The 26,711-nt window shown below is 51.0% G+C and overlaps 1 protein-coding gene across 1 annotated transcript; it reads left to right on the top strand.

Annotated features, from left to right (window-relative positions):
* Positions 1 to 5,947: 5,947 nt before the first annotated feature.
* Positions 5,948 to 22,726, top strand: CCDC177 (coiled-coil domain containing 177). The gene is made up of 2 exons (XM_032405412.1): positions 5,948 to 6,316; positions 7,259 to 22,726. The coding sequence occupies exon 2, from the start codon at positions 7,287 to 7,289 to the stop codon at positions 9,399 to 9,401; it is 2,115 nt and encodes a 704-aa protein (XP_032261303.1). The 5' UTR covers positions 5,948 to 6,316; positions 7,259 to 7,286; the 3' UTR covers positions 9,402 to 22,726.
* The last annotated feature ends 3,985 nt before the right edge of the window (positions 22,727 to 26,711 follow it).

The following is a 26,711-nucleotide window of genomic DNA, read 5'->3' as shown; positions in this document are numbered from 1 at the left end:
TCACCCTTCTTGGTATCCCTGGGCTTCCTAGCCCTGCCGGGGCTGGGTGCTTTGTAACAAGACGTTTTCAGCACCTCTGATGCTGTTGTTCTTGTGTGATTGATGGACACATTTGGATGGGTAAAACTGAGCCCGATGGCAAGACAAACATGCAAAAAGGGGCCACCATCTCCGGTAATGGAATATGACTCATCTCCGAATCTCTGAATGTAAATATCAGGATGACGGTTTAAGAACGTAAGAGAGTAATGGTGCACAACATTTGAAATTAGGATTGTCCATTTAAAACAAGGAATATGTAAGTGTGTGTGTGTGTGTGTGTGTGTGTGTGTGGCAGAGAGCACGGGGAGAGGCCTGGGGGACAGAAGCTGTGACTTCTGCCCTTGGGGCAGCGCCCCCAGTGCAGGGTAGCCCCTTTGAAATAGAAAGGGTCTAAAGAGCTGATCACAGAGGTGGCTTCATGCCAGAAACTGACAGCCCAGGGGAGAGGCAGAGAGACTGGAAACAAGGCTAGCTCCTGAACAATGGCCCACTCTTTTGAGCAGACCCATTTTGTTCATAGACAAAATGCCCTCGGGGCAGTGCCCCCCTGCATGGTCACACTCAGGAACAAGGACACTTCTCCAGTGTCATGGGGGGGCGATGGTTGGAATGAGGTGTGGCCCTTCTAGAAGTGAGAGAAAACCCCATCAGATTAACTGATTCCCTCTAGATTCTCTTGCTGATGCACCTCCACAGTCTAGGACACTATCCCATGGGACAGTTCTCAGACATGAGCATCACCTGCTCACCATACTTAACTCCGATGACTCATCAAAGTGGCTCAACGGCGCAAAATATCCTGGCAAGGCCACTTTCCTTGTCTATATGGTGAACAAAGTAGCACCAGTTAGACCCCATTCCCAACAAGATGTTGATGCATTCAGTAGGAGGGCCTGCTATGGGCCAGGCCCTAATTAGTTGTGAGCAGAAACAGACAGGGACCTGTCCTCCCGCAGCATACAAGTCCCTACCACCTACACACCAAGTTGTAACCAAGCTGGTGGTCTTTTGGGTGATTCTTTTTCTACAGGTGATTTTTTTTCCTTCTTTTTCTCCCCTGTATTTTCTCATCTCCTACTGTGATAGACATATATTACTCTAACAAAGTACAAAATAAACACTTTATTTTTAACAAATATTAACTTTTACCTGCTGGTTTGCGTCCTAAACTTCTTCTTAAGGCTTTAGTCTCAAGAACTGGGAATGGTTACATTTTATACTGCGTATTACTCTGGGTCTAATCAGGAGACAGAAACCACACAGTAATTTAAGCAGAGGAAGCTGGTATAAGGAGGCATTAAGCTATAAAAGGAGAGTAGATACAGCTCTTTAGACCCTTTCCATTTCCATAAAGAGAACTCTCAAGGGTTCCCTAAAGCTGAGTTAGAGTACTCAGGAAGGACAATTGGAAGGGGACCCCTTGCCTTGCAGTTGGGATTCAGAGCTCGTTGGGAGAGGTGTGATTGCAGCCCAGGGATGGCAGAGAAGTCTGGGGCGGAGCCGCTCCAAAGATGCCATACAAGCAGGAAATAATCTTCAAAGGTGGACTGAGGCTGGAGAGAGGGAGTCAGGGCACCACTTGGGGCACAAGGTTGATGTGGTGTGCTGCCTCAGGAAGGCCGGGGAAGGCGCTCCCCAGGCCTGAGCTCAGGCTGCGAGCCACTGACTGTTCTGGGCATGCAGCTGGAACAGGGTGCCGCAGGATGGTCCCGCATACCCGCACCACTCGTCAGGCAGCAGGTACAAGTAAAAGCACAAAACACAGCACAAAGGAACCAGGAAGGGACACCTGGGTGGCTCAGTCAGTTAAGCGTCTGCCTTCTGCTCAGGCCATGATCTCAGGGTCTTGGGATCGAGTCCCGCATCGGGCTCCTTGCTTGGCAGGGAGCCTGCTTCTCCCTCTGCTTGCTGCTCCCCCTGCTCGTGCTCTCTCTCTCTCTCTCTCCGACAAATAAATAAAATCTTAAAAAAAAAAAAAAAAAAAAAAAAGGAACCACGAAGAGAAGCCCCTTTCTCCTGCAATGTCCCTCCAGCTCCCTCTACTGGCAAATCTTAGCATTGTGCTTACTGTCCGGTAGAAAATGCGTATGGTCCACTATTCCCAGAGCAGAAGAGTGAATCTGGAGGTGCAAGGCAATAAATCGATAACTGGGCACAAGCTATTTTTAGTAATTAGAACAGGGACTGGCAAACTTGTTCTGCAAAGAGTCTAAGAGTAAATATTTCAGCTTTGTGAGTCATACAGTCTCTGTGAAAACTACTCGATCCTGATATTGTTGCACGACAGGTAGTATAGACAACATGTAAACAAGTAAACATAGCTGTGTTCCAATAAAACTTTATTTACAAAAACAGCCAGTGAGTAGATCTGGTCCACAGATCATAGTTTACCACCTCTTGATTTAGAGCTTTAGATTGAATAATCTCTGTTCTGTGAATAGGATTATATTGAGAAGAAAGGGAACAACACAAGTGCATAGAGCTGAGGTGGCTGGTGGGGGCTGAGAAAAATGAATTTAAATGGAGATATAATGTCTACATTCTTGGAGGGTTTTCTGTCCAAATTAAGTGAGTGCTATGGACTGAATGTTTGTGTCTCCTCCAACTCAAATGTTGAAATCTTAACCCCCGATGTGATGGTGTTTGGAGATGAGGCCTTTGGGAGGTAGGTAGGTCATGAGGATGGAGCCCTCATGATGGGATTCATGTCCTTATAAGAACAGACAGGAGAGAACTTATGCTCTCTTGCTCTCTCTCTGCTATGAGGATACAAGGGGCTGGCTATCTGCAACCTGGAAGAGGGGTCCTCCACCAAACACCAGATCTGCCAACACCCTGATCTTGGACCTCCCAGCCTCCATAACTGTGAGAAATGTTTGTTGTTTAAGCCACCCAGTACATGGTAATTTGGCATAGTTCCCCAGACTGCCAGCGAGCTAGGATATTAAAGGACGGAACAGGGTACTTAACAAATTATCATCTCTAAAGGCCTGTGCAAGGCAAAATAAGTCCATATTGTGGCCTCCTCTCTTGAGGAAGTTGAGGCTCAGAGGAGCTAAGAAACTTGTCTCAACTCATATAGCCTGGCTGAGCTGGCATTTGAACGAGTAGTCTGTATGACTCTTAAGCCCACCTTCCTCACCACCATGTCCACTACCTCACCCACAAGGGGCAGGTGCATGTTCCCAACCTGGGCTCCTGTCTTTAGTGGGTACCATAATAAACTTGGACTTAACACCTTTGATCTTTGGCAGGCTAGGACTCCCAACCTGAAGGAAATCAGCACTTAACCTGTTTGAAACCCATCTTCTGAAATGTCCAAGGCACTTAAAGATGAGAGGGGAGAGATATCTGGCCATTCAGTGGTGCGTCCACTGTTTGCCAAGTCAGTTCTGCTGAAGTGGCTGGCTAGAAATCAGTGTCCTATTTCAGGGTCCCCTTCCCATGCCCTCTCCTTCCATGACCTTCCTTAATCAAAGGTGGAACATTTGTGGGGCTTCCCCTTAAAACTTACAGACACTATAGCTGTTTCCTTCTTGATTTTGACCACGCCTCTAAGATGAGGTTTATCAAAATGAATGGTAACTATTTTATTACTGCTTATTGACAGTACATTGGTCTAGGTACTGTGCATATATCTTTCCAGTTTGACAACAATCCTGGAAGGTAGCTATCATTGTCCCCACTCAATGACAAAGGTGACATTTACGTAGCAGACATTACTAATCTTTGAGGTAGGCAATGGAATGGGATTCTATGTAAAGAGGAGAAAACCAAGGTTTGGAGAGGTGGGCTTGCCCACTCATCTGCACCTAAATCCACATCTCTAGATACTTTACTTGTGGAAACATAAAGCATGGCATCCATTTCAGGATCAGACAGAGCCAGGTCCAAATCCCAGCCCTACCTCTTACTAGTCACCTGACCAATTGCTCCTTTACCCTATCAAGAGCAATTCTCCCTGGCATTTCTGGATGTCTTGTAAAGGCTTTTATTCTGGACCATTTCTTCCAATGAAGTGTGTACAGCAAACATCCCTGGGAGATAGAGTTTCCCTCCAGGTCAGAGAAGACTTGCTTTCTGTCTAGGATGATGAAGATATTGTCCTCCCTCTGGGGCAAAGGTTGAACATGTTTGCTAGTAGCCCCCCACTAAAAGATTAAGATTTACTAAGCTTAGTAGGGTCATTCACCTGTGACACAAACCCATTGTATGTAAAATCAAGGCCCATCTCTCCATTACCCCCTGGGATTTGGGCACAAGGGGAGCCAACAGAAACGTGAACCTCATGCTGTCTGCTGTGCCAGTAATACCAAACTCCTTTGTTTCTGACCATGCTTGTCTTCTGCCAACATCTAGGAACCTGGCAGGCTAACACGTTAGAATGTAAGTAGGATGAGATCCCAAGCCCTTTACAGTTCCTAACACTCTCATCTGAATGTCAAAAGCGTCAGTAATGCTCATTTTCCCACCTCCCCCTAACCTCAACCTCCTGCAGTTTGGCATCAACCCCCAGTCCCATACTGAAGCTGTTTTTGTTGATGTCACCATGGCTTTCATGCTTGCCCTTATTGGTCCCCTTCATGGATTCCTTTTCCTTCAGCAGCCTCATCAATGCCCTTCTTGCCTCCCTTGCAGCTCCTCCTGGGTGATCTCACTCCCACTGCTGGTTTTAGGAACCTTGTGTATAGTGATGATGTCCTGAACTCTAGCTCCATGTGCTGGCCAGCTCCACCTCACTCTGGCGGTCCAAGAAGGAACCCCTCCTTCCCAGGCCCTCCACATCGCCTAACCCTCCCTCCTGGCTCCATGCTCTCACTGGGTGCACCCAGCTACCTCCCTGCTCCAGGAAGTCATCTCTGACCCTTCACTGCTTCTCACACCCCCAGGGCCAAGCTATCTTTGAATATTCTTTTTCTATTTCAGGCATTTGTACACGGCCCAGGTCAACCAGGCCCACTCCTCCTGCTACTCTTCCCCCTCAAGTCCCAATCTTCCCTGCCTTGGGTGACTATAGTGCCCAGCTAACAGGGCTTCCTGCCTCCTGTTGACCCCCCTAAAGCCTTCACTCCATTGTTGCTAGCGTTATGTTCCAAAAATAGAAACCCAATCATGTCGTTTTCCTGCTTTCAATCCTTCACTTGCTCCCCACGGCCTGACAGCGTCAAGGTTATTAACAACATAGCTCACCATGCTCTCTAATATTATGTCCCACCCATCTGCCAAGCTCCTCCCTCCAGTCCTCCTCCCATCTGTCTTCCATGGCTACTACCACTCCAAATGGAAAAAAGGTGGGGAGGAGGTATCTCAAAATAACACTCATTAAAGGGCACTAATTGGTTCTAATGTGTGTAACCTGGGACCAGGAAGTCCTCCAAATTTGCATTAAACACTAGTCACACATTTTCTGCCTGCCTCAAACCTATCTGAATGTTCTTAGTTTTTCTTAAAAGAATAAAATCGTAGTTTGGATTAGAAACCCTATTTCTATCTAATTATTCACTATCAACTTTGTATGTTTCTCAGGGTCCCCTTGAGAAACAAGCCAAGCTATTCCTTCATTCTAGCCAGTTAAGGTGCTTATGGAATAGGGTTTCTCAGTGGATATATCCATCAAGTGTGTGTGTGCGTGTGTGTATATCCATCTCCAAATATATATATCTCCATATCCACCAAATACATATATATCCATCTCCCTGCAAATATATATGTACATATATATATATATATCCATCTCCCTCCAAATATATATAGATCCACCTCCCCCAAATATATATATATGGATGATATATATATGGAGATGGATAGATCTCCATTTCCACCAAACACATATATATCCATCTCCACCAAATATATATGTATTTCTCTTCTTCGCCCTCTAAGCAAACAAACCCACACCCTTGAACGTCCACCAGGAGGCGCCGGGGGCGTCGCCAGACCTGCGGTACCTTCACCATTGGAGAGACCGCGAGGGATGCAGCAGCGATGGAACCCGGCTTCCTTTTTCAAGAATCAGCGTGAGGGAAGGGAGCAGAGCCGCGGGATTTTAGGGCGCCCTTGTCCCACTCCCCCTCCCGCGTGTAGGTAGCGTCTGGGATGTGTGCGGGCCCCATGGAGAGACGCTGGCGGTGGCTGCGGTGGCAGCTGGGGCTCCTACCGCGGCTGCAGCCGGCAGTAATCGGACCCCGCGGGCGCGGGGATTGAAGACGCGCAAGGGAGAGCGGCGAGCTGCGAACAAAAGCCCTCGGCGCGGGGCCCGAGCCCGGGACGTGCGGTGAGTGATCCCGCCCGGAGACCCGGGAGCGGCGGGCACTGGCGTGGCCGGGCTGAGTCCCCAGAGCCCACCTCGCTGGGATACCGTAGGGGGACTCGGAGGGCACCCAGGGGCAGGTGTCCAAGGCTAGATTGGGGTGGATGGTGCCTTTAGCACATTCAGACTTGGAGGGGACCGGGTGCATTTGAGAGGACACAGACGCCTTCTCCATCCCCAGCCAACACCGGGGGTGGGGGTAGGGGGGACCGGCATAGCTCCCAGCAAGCCCTGCCCAAAAGACAGAACAAGAATCGAACACCCCTCCCGGGGAGGCCTTTTGTAATTGAGGCATTTCTTTCAGCCCTTCCATCAGCCCCGGGCCCGGGTCTCCTTTGGCAGGGGGCAATCATATAATATGCATCATGTAAATTTAATCATACAAATCACAGGGCCTCTGAGCCTAATCCCAAATAAACTTCTTCCCTAGGCAAATGGGGTCCTCGCAGCAATGCACTTTGAGGATGAACAGGCCTCTTCGTTTTTTGTTCCTGCAAAGCTGCATCCCCGGTCCCCGCCTAAGCTACAAACAAATACACTAATCCTCCCGGGAACCCTCCACCGCCTCCCTGGCCCGCTACTGCCTGCACCGCGATCTTTTCATCTTAACTTGCAGCAGGAAGGAGATGCCTCCAGCGGGCCAGACGCCCTGGGAAGCCGGGCCCCAGACCCCTGGCCGGCACACCGGGGCTGAGGGAGGTTGAGGCTTTTCTCTTTGCACCAGTCCCCGCCCCCTCCCTCCCGCCCCCCGCCTGGGTTTTCAGGGCATTGGTATTATGATTTACGTTCCACCGGGCCTCTGAGCCTAATCCCAAAGCTGATTAAGTTGGGAGGGGGTGTATATGAATGGGGCGGGGGGGAACTGCTCTCATGTATTCCTCGGTGTCCCTACCTTGTCTTCCGCAGGGACTCCGCAAAAGGACAGGGCTCAGCCATGGTGGACCCCGTGCCGGAAGACGAAAAGGCGGGAACCGAGCCTGAAGGTTCGGAAGGGGACGCAGCCGCCGCATCTGTGCCCCCCGACGCACAGGGCGCCCAGCAGCCCGCCGCCTCCTCGGCCTCGGCCTCCGCCTCGGCCTCGGCGGCGGCGCCCCGCAAAGCTGAAGTCCCGAGCGCAGCGGAAGAAGACGGGCGGCGGGAGCAGTCTCCGCTGCTGCACCTCGACCTCTTCAACTTCGACTGTCCGGAGGCCGAGGGCAGCCGCTACGTGCTGACCAGTCCCCGCTCGCTGGAGGCCTGCGCGCGCTGCGCCGTCAAGCCAGTGGAGCTGCTGCCGCGGGCCCTGGCAGACCTGGTGCGCGAGGCGCCGGGCCGCTCCATGCGGGTGGCCACCGGCCTGTACGAGGCCTACGAGGCGGAGCGGCGCGCCAAGCTGCAGCAGTGCCGGGCCGAGCGAGAGCGCATCGTACGCGAGGAGAAGCGGCGCCTCTTCACGCCGTTGGGGCCCGCGGCCGCCGCCGCCTCGGTCCCCAGCGCGGGCGGCAGCAGCAGCAGCTGCAGCAGCGCCAGCCTCCCGGCCTCGCCCGCGCCGCGTGCGGCCCGCAAAGCCTCTTCCAGCCCATCTCCGGCCCGGACGCAACCACCGACCGCGGCGTCGCGGGCAGGTAGGAAGAGCCACTCGCTAGACTCGCTGTCCCGCCGTCGCGAGGGCGCCCTCAGTTCCGAGTCTGGAGCGTCGTCGTCGTCCTACAGCGGGGAGAGCCTGCGGGAGCTGCGCTGGCCTCTGCGGGCCTCGGCCAGGAACAGCTGCCCCGCGGGCTCCGCGTCCTCCGCCCCCAACCCCCTGGGCCGCCCTTCCGCCCTGGCCTTGGTGCCGCTCACCGGCCGCAGCTTCAGCCTGGGTGACCTGAGCCACTCTCCGCAGACGGCTCAGCACGTGGAGCGCATCGTGCGCCAAGTGCGCGCCGAGCGGGGCCTGCGCGGGGTGCCGGATCGCGACCGAAAGATCGCGGCGCTGATGCTGGCGCGCCACCAGGAGGAGCGCCTGCTGCTGGAGCAGCGCGCCGCGGCCCACGGCCAGTGGGAGCAGCAGCGCGTGCGAGCCGAGCAGCGGCGGGAGCGCGAGGAGCGGGAGAAGCAGCGCGCGCTGGAGCAGGGCCGCCGGGCCTGGGCCGCGCAGGTGGAGGAGCGGCGCGGCCGTCGGGGGCGCGAGGAGCGCGAGGAGGCGCGGCGGCGGCAGCGGCAGTGCGAGCGCGGCGAGGAGCGGCGGCGGGAGCTGGCCGAACACCAGGGCCTGCTGCGGCGGGAGCGGGTCGAGCGCGCGGCCCGGGAGGACAGGCTGCGCAAGCTGCAGCAGGAGCAGAACCTGAAGCAGCGAGAGGAGGGCCTGCAGGAAGGGCGCGAGCGGGCCGAGCTGGTCCGCAGGGAGCGCGCCCAGCGCGCGGCCCGCACCAAGCAGCGGCAGGAGGGCCAGCTGCAGCGGGAGAAGCGGGAGCTGAGCCGGGCCGAGCGGGCGCGCCACGAGGCGCTGCTGCAAGGCCGGGCCCGGCAGGAGCGCGCGGAGCGAGAGGGCTTGCGAAGCTCCCTGGAGGCCAGCTTGGGCCGCGCGCAGGAGAACTACGAGCAGCTGGTGGAGCAGCGCGCCCGCGAGCTGCGGGAGCGGGCCCGGCGGGAGGAGCTGCAGGGCCGGCGGGCCAAGGAGGTGGCCGAGCGCAAAGGGCGCGAGCACCAGGCGCACCTGGAGGCGCTGGCCCGGGCGGGGGAGCGGCGGCTGCAGCACGCGACGCAGGCAGCCGAAGAAGCCGTGCAGCAGAAGGCGCGGCGCGTGGGCCAGAGCCGGTTGGAGAAGGAGCGGACCCAGCGCGCCAATAAGCAGAAGGTGGAGAGGCACGAAGACTGCCGCCGGCAGGAGCTGCTGCAGGCCATCGGGCGCAAGCTGGAGCGGAGCGAGCAGCTGTCCCGGGAGCGGCGGAGCGCGCTGGAGACCGCCCGCTCCACAGCCCGGGCCTCCTTCCACGTGCGGGAGAAGGTACGCGAGGAGACCAACACGCGCTCCTTCGACCGCATGGTGCGGGAAGCCCAGCTGCACGCCAGCCTGGACCGCAAATGACCGCGGCCCTGAGCTGGCCAGGCGGCCCCGCTCAGCCCTGCGGGGCCTCCCTTGGCCTTTATGACCAGACTGCGGAAGTCTGCGGTCGGGGCCCAGCGCCGCGGCCTCGCCAGGCTCCCGACCAATGAGGCAATGAGAGGACAGATAGGAGAGCTGCCAGCCCACCGCCTTTTAAAAATCGGACTTCATTTGGAAATGACATAGCACAATCTTTAACCACATCCCCTTGGTGGCTCCCGCAGCGGCCCTCGCCAAGCTTCCCAGTGTGTCTTCGGGGTTGGAGTAGAAAAAGAGCGGGGAGAGGGGGGCCTGAGTCGGGACTGGGGGAGGGCCCCCGTAGGAGAGAGTGCAGCGGTGGCCGCCCCCTTCTGCAGCAGTCAGCCCAGGCAGCTTCCGCATGTGGGTGTCTGAGGTGACATTGGTTACCGCAGCTGAGGAGGCGTCGCCTTGGCTCACCTCCATCTTTTAAAATAATGGCAAGTTGCACAAAGCTCAGAGGCCTCGCAGAAAAGCACAGCTCTTCCAAGGTGTTAGACCACACCAAGGGACCCCAAAAGCGATTGGTTTTTGTATGCTTGACTTTTAAACTGCCACTTGAGCAAATTCTGGTCTTAGTTAAGGTAGTTTTTTTTGGTTGATTCCCATAGGCTTTCTAGGTAGACAATCATCTGCAAATAATGATCACTTTGTGTCTTTTTTCCCTCCCATTCTCCCAAGTGACACAAGAAATCGGTTGGTTTGGTGATGCTGTTTCGCTTTAGTGGAAGCCCCCAGCCCCTGGGGGAGATGAGTTCCCTAGGCAGCATTGTTCCGCCGGATTCTGCTTTCTTGCAGGGTAGCTTCAGGGGGAGGCCGTGTCTGATGCCCACCTCCCAGTGTGGAGCCCACTCGTCGAAAGACATCAGCCATGCCTTACGAAGCAGAGCTACCTTATGTGCCTGCCCAGGCCGATCCTGCCTAAATCTCCAGCCCTGGATGCTGTCCCTGAGGGTGGGCCCAGCGTGTCTGGAGCTAGGATTCCCTCGGGGAAGGAACTGTCCCAGCTGCCCTGACAGTCATCTCCTGTGGGGGCCGCTTTGCTGTGGAGAGTTGTGGTCGCTATTGTTGGTTCTGTAGCTTCCCCTCCTCCCTCACATGAGGAAAAAAGAGAATGTTCCCCCTTAAGTTCCTGGTTCCCCCTCACCTTTGCTGGAAGTGTTGAATCATTCTCTCCGTGCCTCACCTTTCCCACTGGCCAGACGGGGCCATCAGTATCTTCTCTTGGTACCTCAAGGTCTTCCAGATCCAAAGCACCGCCTCAGTATTATTTGTTGGTCTTCTTTGTGCCTTTCTTGACCTGGAGTAGAGAAGCAGGAGGGCTGCTGTTGGCCTAGTTGGTTTCTGGGAATATTGATTCCTGGGCATTGGAAGGGGCAGTGCATTACAGCAGATAATCATTTAGCTGCTGGGGGAAAATACTTGCAAGACCAGGCCACTCCCTGGTCCCAAAAGTCCCACTCAGTTGTCTTTGGGCAACTTTAATGCCTAGAGTGGTTCCTTCCCATGAAGCCGAAATCAGCCCCCTGGCCATATCCACCCACTGACTCTGCCTTCATCACAGAAAACATTACATTTTACATTAAATCAGGATCAGGAAATAAAAGTTACCAAAAAAGAAACAAAGAATCAGGGTAGAGAACTACTATATTAGACATGTTTCATGTATATTCTGCTGGGCAGAATTGTCCCTAAAATGTCTGGTATTACACACACACACACACATATACACACACTCCATCCGTACCCCCCCCCCCCAATTGCATGCCAGCAGGTACAAAAGCATTGTGCAGAAGGGAGCAATACTTAGGTGTTACACAGGAGCTGTGCCAAGGTTTATTTCTTGAATGGATGAATTTTTCCCTCTAATTTTCTTCTTGTCGGTAATCAGGTTATCAGTGAGCTAGCTGGAATAAATGGTATTGTCTGTGAGTCGGGGCATTTGACTAAAAGGTTAATCTGATACTTACTGGTTCTTACCTTGTGGCTCCTGATTTCCTAGAGAGCTTTTGAAACGTGAATAGGAAATTCCACGTAAAACTACTTTCTTCCAAAGTACGTACATTCATTTGAGAAGGACCGCAATCTGGTTTTCTGGATAACGCACTGAAAGGTACACAGGTGATCTTACCTTGCCCTCTGTTCAGTTTGTTTTCTGACTTACTGAGTGACTTTGGATAGATCACCTCTCTGTGCCTTGGTTCCCCACCTGTGGAATGGGGATTGTGACTTTGGCCTTCCTCAGCACTGTGAAGATGAATCAGAATCAAAGAGGTTTCTCAGCCCTATGACTTCAGAACTGCAGGTGCAATGGGCATAAACAGAAAGGATCATGTGACCGGACTATGCGCAGAGAGTATAATGTACTGTTGTGATCTAGTGACGAAAGGGATGGTCTCAAAAAGCACATTGCAGCTACCTGGAATTTAAATAAAGCTTAAAAAAGAAAAGCACATTGCCGATCATAGTGTCACATGTGATGCAAAGGCCCAGGTCTGAATCTGAATGTCACCAAATTAGAGGTTTACACTTAGCGAAAAGCACTGTGTAAAGGAAAAAAAAAACTTGGATTCCAAAAAAGAGAGAGAGAGAGATCCATATAGCTAAGTAAAATTAAAACAAAGACAGAAGCCAAACCTAGTCATCGTAAAGAATGGTTCTTCTAAATTTCAGATCATCCTCTAGAATATAGACCCATTGCTACATCCTAGGATAAGTGGTCATGTTGCCCTTTGAGGAGGAGCAATTTCCAGAATCCTTTGTTGGGCTCTTCATTTATATTCTTTGACGTGATACCAGAGAGAAGTAGTTCGTATTCTGAACTGCAGCAAGAGACAGTTGGAGGGTTGGGGGGCGATGGGGATAGTGGGTGGAGAAAGGCGTACTTCTCCTGATGTAAACATTCTAACAAGTGCCCAGAATTGGCCTCAGAGCACCATGCTGGAAGTTTTTTTACCATCCAGGAAATTGCAGCCCTGAAGCGGTCTCAGACCTTCACATTTGCCCTCTTGGAGCATCCCCGGGCTCCGAAAAGAGAGAACATGAAATGGAGTAAGGAGGAGTGGGAAGGGTTGGAAGAAGCTTTTGTTTGGTTCATTGCCAAGGAAACAAGCAGGACAAAGCTGTTTCAGATGCAATCATCGGTGAAGCTAGCCCAGCGTCCTGCTTAGGCAATGACCAGTGCCTACACCACATCCGGACAAGAAGACGGAAGTTTCCCTTCAGAAGCACACAGACTGAACCTTCAAGGGATTTGCCAAAGGTGAAGAGTGGATGGAGGAGTGAAGGCATATCAGAATGCAGTTTGTGTTCAAGCTACTCTGTAAAGTCCACCAGTTATCATTCCTTCTCCTTTAAAAAGTCCCTTGAAACAGAGGGATGCCTGACTTTGCATAAGGGGCTGTATATTATTTAGCCTCGAATCCCCTATAGATCACACTTTAGCACCTCACATATGGTTTGCACATAAATACTAGATGGAGAGAGGGATAGATGGTGGATGGCTGGGGGACAACTGACTGGTGATCCAATGAAATCTGTGAAGGATAGATCGGGTGGGCAAACCTCCTTTCATTTGACAAATTTGTATTGAACATCTGCTGTGCGCCAGGCATTGCTTTTGATGCTGGGAAGACAAAGTCCGATCACTGACCCTGGGGACCACTGATGCTTCATTGTCATGAACAGACATCTGTATGTCCCCATTGGGCTTAACTACCTTCCTACCCTGGTATCCATCCATAGGTAGATCTGATGGTCCTTCAGGCACTGACTTCAAGCCTTTTTAGTTTCCTGGGGACACGCCATCTGCCAACCAACCATCACTCAGTCCCTGTTGTTCTCTTTCCCTTGATTAGCCAGGAGCCTTGATTAATCAGGTCAAATTCATAAGGTCATGTACTTAATCAGTTTTAAATTACAGTAAAAAGAGAGAGTAAGATTAATTACCTTCAAGGGTGTTATTTGACACGACGTTAACAAAGGCAGCATAAATGATGATCGTCAAAAAAAGAAAGGTAATGATCATCAACCCAGAGAATGAGCCTCAGGCCATGCAGAGTCCCAGATCACTAAAACAAGGTACCAGCTTCATCATTCAACTGTTCCGTGCTGAGACAAGAAACTCAACATTCCAGCTTAAAAAAGCAATTCCAGCTTAAAAGTTTCAACAAAAAGAGATTTCTGATCAATACTAAATTGATGAGAAAGGTTAGTGAAGCAATTATTCTTCTTAAGGCCTCCAGGTGATTGTGGTTGCCCGTAGGTTGCTCTGTAGACTTGCCTTTTCTCCACCATACGACTGCCGTCTCCACCCTGCATGTCCCAGGGAAACATTTGGCAGATGAACACACGGAAACCTGGCATTTCTTGACACAGCCTGGAAAGCAGCTTTCAGGGACCCAGCAGATAGCTCTCAGTTCTAGAAATGTTGTTTAGGCCCTATAGGTGATACACGTTTGGCTTCGGTTGTCTGATGCAGCACCTGCTGTATTCTGACCAATCACGTGCTTTAATTACCTAATTGTATAGAAGAGCACCTGGTCCGCCCACCTGTGTCCGCTGTTCCACGGAGTTCTGGAGCTCTCTCTAGGTGCGCCTCCTCCCAGCCCAATGCATCCCTTCACATGTCCCTTCAGGCTGGGCCCTGGTGCTGCTAGGGCTTCAAAAAGCCAGGGCTGGGACAGAGGGTGGAGTCAGTATCAGATGTTAGGACATAGAGGGGAGGGTGGTTTCCTTTTGAGGAACAGTGATGATCATTGTTTGCACTGTTGTTACTTCTTGATTCATCAAATACTGTCATGTCCCATATGAGCACAGACTTGGTCCAAAGTGATTTTTAAATTAGCTGCCATTTTGAAGTCTTCATGCCTTTCTTCCTCCTCACTAGTACAGTATTGGTAGCATGTTCTTGTGTCAGACGCTTGCACAATTCATAGGACTGTCAGACAGTAGATCCGTATCTACTCCTGTGTGAGTGTCTGGATGCACGCACACACACACACACCTACCAGTTCCAGCATCAGCGTTCTTTCAGAGGGAGGGAAATTGTGGTTGTATTCTTCCAGGGAAGGGTGAGCTCTGAGGAAACGTAGCTGCCCCTTGGGAGGGGTCCATTGATTCCACCTACCTCCAACTCAGAGCTGCTTCAGGCTCTGGCCTGTAAGCACAGTGTCCATATTTCCCAAGCCCAGCAATGAGCCACGCGGGTGACAAAGGGTCTTCATACTGCCACTACACTTCTCCTTTCCCCTTCTCAGTGTGACAGACTGGCTGGGAAATGGAATTTGGATGCCAAAATGTTGACATTCGGAACATCTCAGCATGATGGAATGACTAACATCCACAAAGTTCTGAACATCCAGTCCATGCGGCTGCCATAGCTTCAAGGCAAAGAGTTTGGCAAAGAAGCAAGGATCTTGACTTATTCAGACTGTTACCTACTGTTCAATGGGCTCCTCTTGTCATCTATAAAAGGAGGACAACAGATCCTACATGGTAGGCAGTTGTTAAATGGGTTAATGCTTGGAAAGCAGCTCAGTCCCTAGAAATAGCACTCAATTCATGGATATTGTTATTCTGAACTTGGGTGGAAAAGGAAGGAATGAAGTAGGTTGAACATCAGCCAGGTGGTCCTAGTGGACACCAGGCTTTGATGGTAGCCCTTTGCAGTTGTCTGTATCCCTTGCTGTGTGGCAATCCCCCAACCAACCCAAAGGAAGGGGCTCTGGAGTAATGGTTCCCCTAGCGATGTGCTGTAGCCTGGGGCTGGGGAGGGAGGGATTACCTTGTTTACCAAATGTTTGGCAATAAAATTGACATCTGGTGGTAATTCTCAAAATTTTATTTTAAGACTTCCTTAAATGATGGCTAAGATGACCGAATGTTTTAAAATGTGTACACCTTTCTTGGGGAAGAGGATGTTTCAGTCGTGGTACCAAATTCTATAGTAGTATCTTTAGCAGAAGCACACAGAAGAGGTTGTGGGAGGTGTGCTGGTACTGCGGGCTGTGATGCCTGGTAGAAATTCTGGGATGGGCTGCCGTCTCTGCTGTGGCCGCGTGGGAATGAGAAACAGGGTCTGCGACAAGCTCAGCCTGGGAAAGTGCTGATGGCTCATTGTAGGAACAGATGTGGGAGCAGAAGGAGAGAGGTGGGTATGTATTCGCATCGCTTCATCCTCAACAAATGACTTTTCCTAAGAAGGCTCAGAAAAATGCTATTCTTCCCTGCGCCACTGGCCCTGCACACAGCTGCCTGGGGGATGGCTGCACAACTGGGCTTGTAGAAGTCGAGTCCCCATTCCGGATGTAGAGCAGTGCACAGCCGAGTGGCCCGTACCAGCTCTCCTGTGTATATCAGAAAGTGAGGTGCCCTCCTGCTTTGTCACCTTTCTTCTGCCCTTGGACACCCTAGAGGGAGGCTCCAGTGGACCTTAGAGGCCTCCTGAGCCCTCAGCAAAATAGTAGAGTAGGGTGAGAAGAGTGCCTACAGAGCCAAAGTGAACAATCTGTAAACGCTGGGATTGTGGGTGATGATAACTAATGCATACTGAGCACGTACACTGTGCAGCTGCTTTAAGCACCTAATCCTCACCAGGTCTCTATGAGGTAAGTAGTAGTAGTATTCTCATTTTACAGATGAGAAAACTGAGGCACCAAGTTTAAGTGACTAGTATTGGGCATAACTGGGCTTGGACTCAGTTAATCTGGCTGTACAGCAAATGCTTGTAACTAGTCTGTTCTGTCGCCTCTTGGGAATCAGTGGGAAATATATTTTTTAAAAGTGGGCCCTCCTGGAGCCTTCCAATGCCAGCCATTTGAATCACCACCCACTGTGCCCATGCGTAAGGCCTATAGGGACTCAGGCTCAGACCCCATCTGGACCTGGTGGGTTGTGCTGACCCTGAGGGTAAGATTGAGGTTCACTGCCTGGACAAAAGATGAGAGACTCTCATGCTGACCCTGAAGCTTAGTGCATGTTCTAGAGCAGAGGTTCTCCAAGGGTGGTCCTAGGCCAGGAGGGTCGGCATCAGCTATTCTGGGGGTGGGACCTTGCAGTCTGTGTTTTAACAAGCCCTGCAGGTGATTCCAGTGTGCACCTAAGTTTGAGAATCACTGCTCTAGACCCATGCTCTCCAGTTCGGGAGTCACTAACCACATCTGCCTGTTTCAATGTAAATTAGTCAAATTTAAACAAAACTAAAAATTCAGCTCCTCAGTCACACTAGCCACCTTTCAAGAGTTCAGTAGCCACATGTCCCTGGTAGCCACCCTATCGGACAGCAGAGGTGTAGAACATGTCCATCATCACAGAAAGTTCTATTGGGTTGCACTGCTCTAGAACCCAGTAGCAGAACCCTGCTACTCCAGACTGTGGTCCACAGACCATCAGCATTGGCATCACCTAGGAGTTGGTTAGAAATGAAGAATCCCGTTTCCATCCTAGAACTTCAGGTTCAGAGTCTGCTTTTTTTTTGCAAGATCCCCAGTTAATTCATGGTGCTCTTTAAAGTGTGAGAGCCACTGCTCCGGAAGGCAAGCCCAAATCCAGTTCATTTTGCATGTGTGATTAACTCCCATTGGTAAATCCTCCCCACCACCCTACCTCCTTGTTTCTAGGCAACTCTTTTCTTCCTGACAACTTTGTGTCATTGGGGCTAGGCTTGCACTTCCTAGGCCACCGGATCATATTTCAGAACTGAAAGGGAAATGAGACACCATCCATCCCTCTCTCCATTTGAATGATCTGAATAAGTCCCCTGCCTTGGCCAGATGTTATGCTGGGGCTTCCCACTCCAACACATTCCATTCATTCTGATCTTATTGGGACGGTTGCAGGTGTCAAAGAGTTAGCTTCCCAACGATCCCTAAGTACGTGGTTTTCTAGAAGACTTCGTTCTGCCGAAAGGAGAAAAATAAAAAGCTACCTATTAGAGCAGTTTAATAAAAATCTCTCGTTTGCTCTCTCCATCTCGGGGCTGCCAGCTGCATGTTTTATTTTCTGGATGTGGCCTGTACCGACTATTCCCATCTATAACTGGCTACTCCTGCACGCAGAGCCAAGTGCTTGTTTTCACTATCTTGTGAAGCCAGGGGTTTGAGTGCTAAAGTCTGGTGGTCTACCTGCAAAGGGGAATCCGGTAGGGTGGGCTTCACCTCACCTGATACACGCATTATTACTTATCACACCAGCCCTTCCTGCCTCTTGAGATTCACAACAAAAGGATATTGGGAGCGAAGCCGTTTAATTATTTGGTACGGGCCCAGCCAGAAGCGCTGGCCTTACTTTTCATAGTCTGCCTCCGTTGCCATCGGCGGGTCGAAAATTCTGCATGGGCTCCCATTTCCTGCAGCCACTAAAAGAAATGGAAACAAATAACAAGGAGGGAGGGGAGTGAACTGCTTTGGGAGGGGAAAAGGCTGACCGAGGAAGGGTTATTAAAATAAGTAAAAGCATCACTATGTTCCAAAAAGGAGAACATGCCGTGAGAGCACAGAAATAAGAGACAGGAATAAAGAGAAAGGAGGAGAGGTTGGAGCACACTAGGATGAAGCCATAGACAGAAAAATGCAGGAGGGATATGTATCTTATGAGTCTGAGCATGGCTAAGTAAGTCAATGTTTCAACAGAGGGCTTAGAAGCCCCTCACTGGAACCATCTGAAGTAAGAGCCAGGGAGGAGAAAGGAGAGAGCAGGTGCCTTAGACACTGATGGTTTGCTATTTGGGTCCCGACTCAAAATGTGGTCATGGTTCATAGATGCCAGATCTACATAGATAAGGGTAGGCAACCTGACTCTAAGGGGTTTTCCAAAAGTTGCCAAAACTTCTAGCAAAAAGAATGTACAAGTAATGAAAACATGTACAGTTTCTTCTGCCAGTGATTAAACCAGTTAACAAATCCTTGGAATCCCTTAGAAGGTACTTTTGAGAGTCTCTTCTCCGTGTGGGCACCAGAATGGATCCAGTTACAACCTCGAGTAGCAGAAGAAAAGGTATGCAAAGCTCAAGGGAAAGCCAGTATGCTTCGTAACTTTGAGGGCACGTTTGGTAGCAGTTGCATCATTTGGAAGGCGAAGACTTGAGATGGACACAAAGTGCTGGAGTTCAGAATGATTTAGAAAGTAATAGATTATATTTGTTGGGCAAGAGAAAATCTGCTACGGATTTTCTTTACTGTTCTTATTGTCCAATCCTGATGAAAGGTGCCAGATTGCCCTGAAGCTTTTCGATTTGGCTGAACGATATGAAATTGCTGATCCTCGACTGTTTTTTGACCTACAAAGCAGCAAACAGCAAGGTGACTTTTGCCCTAAATGGGCTGTCAGAAGCCCCTCAGGAACTGGGCATGGAGGTAGGAAGGAGATGCCCAGATGGCTGGGGTGTCCAGGTCTCATGCAAAAATAGATGTCCCTGAAGGAGCTGTCCCAGACAGGCCAAGAGCAGCCTGCTGCTGTGCACAGGCAAAGGGGCAGCTTCTCTGCCTGCAGGAAGCAGAAGTTCACATCACTGTGTCTAAATGGGAGCTCGCTTGGCCTCCCCCACGACAGCAGTGGGCTGCACAGTAGTGCATTTTCTTAGAATCTGCAAACTTTTCTGCAGAGTCTGTGGCCTTCTGTCTGATGCACACTCCCAGGGGTCCTGTAGAAGCAAGTCGATCAGCACGCGGCTGCCTGTCCAGAATACCAAGCAGCAAACAGCAGTCTCTCTGCCCCAGCCGACTGCACTGGCACCAACTCCCCGCTCCAAGAGCCCTCTCCCTCCCTCCACGGTGGCTCTTCTACAAACCCACTTGTTTCCAGGTGGCAGAAATAGGCCCCGCAATCCAACAATGATTCTAAAACCTTCTCCATGACGACGCAGGGCCGCAAGCAGGCTGCCAGCTCAGAGCCAGCCAGCGAAAGGCCCCAGGGGCAGATGGCATAGAGACAGCTCAGGGCAGTGGGGGATGCCAAAAGTCAGCCCGAGCAGCTTTGCATTCTGGGAGTTAATGCCCCAAACTCTGGAAAAGGGGTCTGGGGAAGCAGTGAGCAAATGTCTCTAGATGCCCAGCAATGATCATTCATTAACCTTGACTTTAGCACCGAAGCCAAATAGTCCAGAGCAGCTTGGACGTCCTTTCTCCCTGTTACAGCTGAACAAGAGGAGGGAAATCCTGAGAATCCAGCAAAGAAGGACCTGGTTTTTTAAATGCGCTGCCAGTGCTTTGTGTTTGGACAAATTCTTTATAAATCTCAAATGTTGTCCAGATGGTGTGTCTCACAGATGTTGCCTCCCCCAGCTGGCCCATATCACCCTTAGCCCCCGCTGCTGGCGAGGTGGCCGGAGCCCGAGAACCAGGGTCTCCGCTTCCCCTCCCTAGTATCTAATGACAGCATTAACCTTAGGGCAGGATGCTAGGCACAGCAGGGATGGCTCCTTGAGATGCGGCATCCACAGAGAAGCTCTCTAGGAGACAGCTTACTGTTGGCAGTGTGCGGGGGCATCCAGAAAAATCATAAACAAGTGAGAAAGCCAAATGAGCAAGGTAGGGGAGTATCTGTGAGTTGGAAACCGGGGTGAAGCTAGGAGCCAAACCAGATGGCATCAGTCCTCCTTCTCAACTCTGCCCTTCAGTTTTGGCTTCACTATGGCTAACGCAGAGGCAGGACCCCCGGACCTCTAGGCACCCTTTGGTGGGGAGCCAGGTGCCTCCCCTGCCATGTGCATACTGTACCCCACCCAGCCTCACCCCACCTGTTTAAGCAGAGCCTTTCCAATGGTGTGGTGCTTCAATGGCTGGGTTTCAAAACGGGGGGTACCAAAGGCTCCCAACTCCAACTTGAGAGCAGAAGGACGTACTCATGTCAGAGGCATTGAAATCGGACCATTTGCCACCAGTCAGGAAATCAGGCAAACCCAAACTCAGGGCACCCAGAGCTCTTTATCCCCATTCTCCTGGGATTTTCAAATAGGATCAGGGGTCTCTCCCTCTCAACTCCCCACTACTCTTCTGATGGGGTCAGCACTGAGCTCCCGTTCTGCCATCAACACTAGCTCTTGCTACGGGGCAGAGGAGTGGACATTTCCTTTGTGTGGCTTCCTATGGTCACTTACTCTCCACACAAAGAGGGAATTACCAAGGGAGGGCCAAAGGCATGTCAGCTCTGGCTCGGGGCTAGCTCATGGCTGCAGATACTTGATGTCAAAATGCATTACTTTTATCTCCTAAATTACAGGGCCTGCTATGTAACTTGCAGTGCCCAGTGCAAAGTGAAAATGCATGGCCTCTCATTTAAATATTATTAACAGTTTCAAGACAGCTTCAGCAGAACATAGAACCACGTACGTAGCCTTTCTAAGGGCAGGGCCCCGCGTGACCACACGAGTTTCACGAGCTGACTCTGCCAAATTGTTATACTTTACAGAAGAGGCTGTAGCCCAAACACCAGGAGATATAATATCTGAAGTTTTTAACTTTGAGGGGGATTAGGACTTTTTGAGTTGCAAAACCAGATTTGTATTAGACAAAAGACAGAAATTCGGACACCTTATTTTATTGTGTTTTAAATTTAATTCCCGTTCTGATCCTTCCCTTCAATGGAGTGCAAGGATTGGGAGTGTTTTTCTAGGACCATCAGATATGGGTGGTAGGACACAGCCTTTCCCAAAGTGGGGGAACCTGCTTTCTGCCCATATCATTGAGAACCAGCCCTCTTGCAAAATTGTGTAGTGGTTAAAACTGGAGAGTCAGACACACCTAGCCTTTGGATCACCTTAGGCAAATTATACCATTTCTCTGAGCCTCAGTTTCTTTGTCTGTAAAGTGGGACAATAATGGTAAATACCTGATGGGTTGTCCTGAAAATGAGATAAAGCATGCAGAGAAAGGGCACCTGGGGGTTCAGTTAGTTAAGCATCCACCTTAGGCTCGGGTCATGATCTCAGGGTCCTAAGATCGAGACCCTCATTGGACTCTCCACTCAGCGGTGAGTCTGCTTTTCCCTCTCCCTCTCCCTCTGTGATCTTTCTCGCTTTTGCTCTCTCTCAAATAAATGAATAAAATCTTAAAAAAAAAAAAAAAAGCATGCAGTGAAAATGAGCATAGTGCCTGGCAGGTAGTATGAGCGCAATAAATAGCTTTTATTATTAATCTCATTATTTTTTTTTAAATCAGTGCCTCTAAAAGTTGAATTCTGTTGAAACAGAGGTGACCATTAGCTGAACAATTTCTCTTAACTTCACTGGGAGAGAACGTGCTGGGAGGGATGCAGAGAGGCTGGCTGGAGGTGTGATGTTCCATGCAAATCACAGACCTTAAGAGTCCAGTAGGGTGAGACCACTGACCCTCAGCTAAGCTCCTGAGGCATCCCCCTGCCAAAGCTGAATAAAGGTAGTTTTTGCCCCACTTCACAGACAAAATTAAGTTGAAACGAAAGCTGTCTTAATTTTAGATTACCCCCAGTGATGTTTTTCTTAAGACCTTGGTTCATGCTTCTGGATATCTATACTAGAATGTAGTATAAAAGGGTGACCATTTAAAACCAACATGTATTGAGTATTTTAAAGCTTAAGATTACAAAGATCCATGCCTTCCACGTATTATGATTCCTGAACACTTTTAAGTAAGGTGAACACGAACTTCGGAATGGTGACCTTGCATTAGCTAATGTGACCCCATGAGGGGTGTGCCCAGGGGATTAATGACACTAGGGGACTCCCCTGTTTGATGGCTTATTTGAGGGTGGCCTCCCCTCCCACCGCACTTCACCCCATGCTCCACTAGGGAGGAAATGCCAGCATAGCGTCTCAGAATCTGTGCCCAAGGGAGCTCAGCTTTTTATATCTTTCCAGAAATGTGTGGGATGCTGGCTGAAACACTGGGGAGTAAACCACTATAATCTCCTTGTCACAGTGGAGGACATGCTTGAGGCAGATGTGGGGTCTGATGCCCCATCTTCTCAAAAGTACCAGTCTCATTCTTCTTTGGTTCAAGGATCCATTCCTCTGCTCTGGGGCAAACTCAATCCCTAAAGACCTGCTTATATCTGAGGCTGGAGGTCACTAGACCCACTGAGCCCTTGGAATGCTGACACTATTTCTGAGCCTTCTGGGCAGTAGAATCACAACTGTGCACACTGGAGGTTTGTTTAGGAATGTGAGGATGCTGTGCATTTGGTTCCCAAAGCTGAGGTTGATGGTGGGGGGTGGGGGGGCGAGGCAGGCAGACTGCGCTCTTCTGAACCCTCGGGCCACAATGAAAGATGCTGTCTGTACAAAGAACCCCAAAGAACGGTCTGGCAAAGGAAGGAAGGAAGGAAGAAGGGAGGGGAGGAAGGAGGAAAGAAAGAAAGAGAAAGAAAGAAGAAAGAGAGAGAGAGGGAGGGAGGGAAGGAAGGAAGGGAGGAAGGAAGGAAGGACTAATAAAAGCAGCAACGTCTAAGTGCTGCCAAGGTCAATGCTCTTGGGAAGTGTCTCAAGGAAAGGCTGGCTGGAGGCCAGAGCCCCAGCTCTCAGAGCAGCTGCCAAAGCCTTGGCCTGTTGCATGGTGCATGCTCCCATCTACGTAGTGACCAGAGAAATCTATCAGGGCAGCCCCATCGCAGATTTGTAAACAGACCTCCATAGTTGTACGTAAATTGAAAACAGCTTATAAAAGAATTTGCACACTTTTCCAATTAAATGTGATGCATAGATTTCCACAACACCCACCCCTTTCACCCAGGTTTTCAAGGCAAAGATAACCAAGGAAGGGTCACTCCTGCTATAAGTCACAGACCTAATCAAAACCCTGCCAGGTCTCACGTTTGGGTGAAGCACATCCGATAACAGGGGTTGTGGGCTGGGATCTAGCACTGGGTTGCACTTTGGCCATAGTCAAAATCCCGCTTGGGAAGCACGCCTTCCTGGGGCCTGGCCTGTCTGACGGGACATGGAAGAAAGTCCTGAGTGTGTCTGTAGGAAGACAGAGAAGAAGGGACCTGTTCTGCAGTTTCTGCTTGGGATTAAGCACGAGGAAGTGCTTACAACCTCTGTAGGTGAGAACGAAGGCAGAATGCAGGAGTGTGGCACAACCCCTGAACTAGTCAACATTTACTGAGTGCCTACTGTATTCCAGGTCCTGAGCAAAAGGAGCACGTAAGATCGTGGTCCCTGCCTCAAAGCACTCCCAGGCTGGGCCACGTGCGGTGTGTGTGTTGCAAACAAGCCAACAAGTCTTTATAGGGTTCTCTGGTGTGTGCTCCCGTGAGGGCATGGGTGAAAGCTCCCAGGAAGTGCTGGTCCAGCGATGCTCCAAGACAGCTTCCTGGGAAAGGACAGCTAAGCTGAGGCCTCAGAGAGGAGCACAAGGCTGCGAAGAGGCTTATTTTTCTCTTGTGTTCTAGTGCCTGGGAAGGCAGGTGGTCCGGGCTGGGTAGATGGTCCCATGGCACTCGTGGTCCAGGGCCTAGCTTCCTTCTATCTTACCTTGCCGTCTTCTAGGGTGTTTTCTTTATTTGCACGATCAAAGTTAACCCAGCAACACCACCTCCATGTTCCAGGAAAAAAGAAGACGTAGAAGGCAAACAATTTCCTCCTGTAGATGTTGTGTACGTCAGTTTTTGCTTCCTTCTCACTGGCCTGCACTTAGTCGTATGGCCACTCCTGACTGCAAGGCAGGCTGGAGAATATAGTCTCTAAGTAGCCGTCCGTCAAGCTAAAACTACGAGAAAAAGGAAGAGAATGGACGCTAGTGGACAATTAGAAGTTTCCGTCACAGCAGGGAGAGAATGGTCTATGCATATACCACAGTCAAGGGCAAGAAGCAAAAGAGGGTACGAGGGGTTGGGATGGATTCAGGGAGGGCTGTGCTATGTCGGGCATGGTCATTAATCCTTTCACCCAGAGCCTCATGACCTCAACCTTGAATAAAAATCACTCTGAAATTTGCAGTCGATTTGGTCTATGAATAATTCAGCATGGCTCTCAACTCGGGAAGTATTCGGTTTCTGATGCTTTTTAACCTACAGGAGACGGACAATAGGTAGCACGCCTCGGGGATGCATCTGCTTAAGTTTGAGTGAGTAGATGGGAGGGAGGAGGGAAGGAAGGAAGGATAAAAGGAAGGTGGACAGGGAGGGAGAGAGAGGAGGGGGAAGGAAAGTTAGGGATAGAACAAATTGCCTCCTTCAAGCATCTCAGAACAAGGATTTTAGCTCATGCCAGGTATCAGGCTCTGGAGAAAGAGCCGTAGTCAGGCTGTGGGAGCTCTCTGGGTGACAGGCACCCTGCCTCCCAGGGCAGCTGCAGAAATGTGACGACTGAGTGTGAGCTTGTCCACCAGGGAGTGGTGATCCCAAGCAGGAACCCAGAACCAGTGTGCATAGCTCCTCTTGGAAAGCCCAAGGCTGCAGGACCATCCCCCCCTTCTGGCTTGGCATTGTCCCAAGACTAGAAGGGGCAGAAGGAGAGAGATGGGGACTGGGGTCCAAAGGCTGAGCTCCGGCCCCAGTTCTACCTTCTGTGGCAGTGGGACCTTGGGCGGATGGCTGGTGTGTGGTGTGACAGGATAACGGGATCTGGCCAGAGACCTCATATCCTCCAGGCCTACCCCATCGTGAGACAGATGAAATGCAAGCTCTTTATTATTGAAGTGTATCTGCCCTGGTAGACGAGGCTGCCCCACGTAAGGGACCCCTTCATGTAGGCTGTGAGGGCTCTCGTAGGGGGCCATTTTTCGTTTCTCCTGAATCCCAGAACGACGTAACCCTCCCATAGTAAAGAAAGATGCATCCCACAAAAAGCATGCCGAGGGAAAGTGAGCAAGAATATCTGTCCAATGAACCATGAGAGACGATGGACTCTGAAAAACAAACTGAGGGTTCTAGAGGGGAGGGGGGTGGGAGGATGGGTTAGCCTGGTGATGGGTATTGAGGAGGGCACGTTCTGCATGGAGCACTGGGTGTTATGCACGAACAATGAATCATGGAACACTATATCTAAAACTAATGATGTAATGTATGGGGATTAACATAACAATAAAAAAATTTTTAAAAAAAAGAATATCTGTCCAAGATTCAGGCAGAGCAGGTTCATTTCACACCCTTCATGCTTACTCATGGAGGGAAGTCCCTGGGCTTGAAGGAGAGCCAAGGAGGCACCCCTCCCCATCACACAGGCCTAGAGCACTACCTCCTTCCCCAGGTACCCCATCAGGCCGGGTGTCTGCTATTCCTTAGGATGGGAGAGGAGGGTGGGCAGGGCTAGGCAGAGTGGGGATTCAAGTTTCTCTTGAGGCCAGCATTCTCTGACCACTGTTTCTTCATCTTTAAAATGAAAACTGTAAAAGCACCAGGCCTGTTTCCTCGTGAGCTGACTGGAGGGAAAGCTGAGCCAGTGGAGGTGAGAGCGAATGGCAAGGAGCCTCTCCACATGGGTGACCTTTGTTGAGGCGGCCAGTCTCTACTTCAGCAAGCCCTTGCAGGACCGGAGATGGACAGTAAGCATATCCAAGGGAACAGCAGGCTCGCTGGAGGGGCTCATTGTGGATGAAACTAGTCCTTGCCGGTGAGCTGCCTAAATGCTTGTTGGGAACACTCTTGTGACACCTTGAGGAACAATACTCCATGGTAGACAGTCTGGCACAGGGGCAGGTAGGTGGTTGTACGTGGTTCACACGACTGTGTTGGGAGAGTCCTACAGCCGGGCGGCTGGGTGGCTCAGTCGTTAAGCGTCTGCCTTCGGCTCAGGTCATGATCCCAGGGTCCTGGGATCGAGTCCCGCATCGGGCTCCCTGCTCAGTGGAGAGCCTGCTTCTCTGTCTGCCGCTCCCCCTGCTTGTGAGCACTCTCTCTCTCTGTCAAATAAATAAATAAATACAATCTTTAAAAAAAAAAGAAGAAGAGGAGTCCTACAGCCTCCTCCAGTAACAGGCTCCTGGCGTCCTCCTCCATCTCAGGGAGGGAAACTCAAACTTGAGTCCACTTGTACCATCGCCGACCGCTCTACTCAGACTGAACTGACCCAGAAAGCTGGGCGTCGTCCCTCTTCGGCTCTTAGCAGCAAGAGACAGACTCATTTGTAGGCAAATATTCAAAACATTCTAACCTCAGTCTTTTCCTTCAGATCCTCCCAGCAAGGCTGTTGCCATGGCAACCGCTGCTGACCGCCTTCAGGAAGCCGCTGGAGCCCAGGGCGGATGTGCTCCTGCTGTGGCCGCTGCTCCTCAGCATTGCCCACCCGGTGATGCCACAGTCCTGGCAGGTGGCACTACCCCCGCGCACGCGCGCACCGCCCCAGCGATCCCCTGCATTTGC

Source organism: Phoca vitulina, unplaced genomic scaffold, assembly GCF_004348235.1.
Source record: "Phoca vitulina isolate PV1807 unplaced genomic scaffold, GSC_HSeal_1.0 scaffold7, whole genome shotgun sequence".
Lineage (NCBI taxonomy): Eukaryota > Metazoa > Chordata > Mammalia > Carnivora > Phocidae > Phoca > Phoca vitulina.
The sequence above is the reverse complement of the archived record's forward strand: the minus strand, read 5'-3'. Positions and strand labels throughout refer to the sequence as shown.

Coding starts and splice junctions, on each gene's coding strand:
- CCDC177 (XM_032405412.1), top strand. CDS start 7,287: ATGGTGGACCCCGTGCCGGAAGACGAAAAGGCGGGAACCGAGCCTGAA.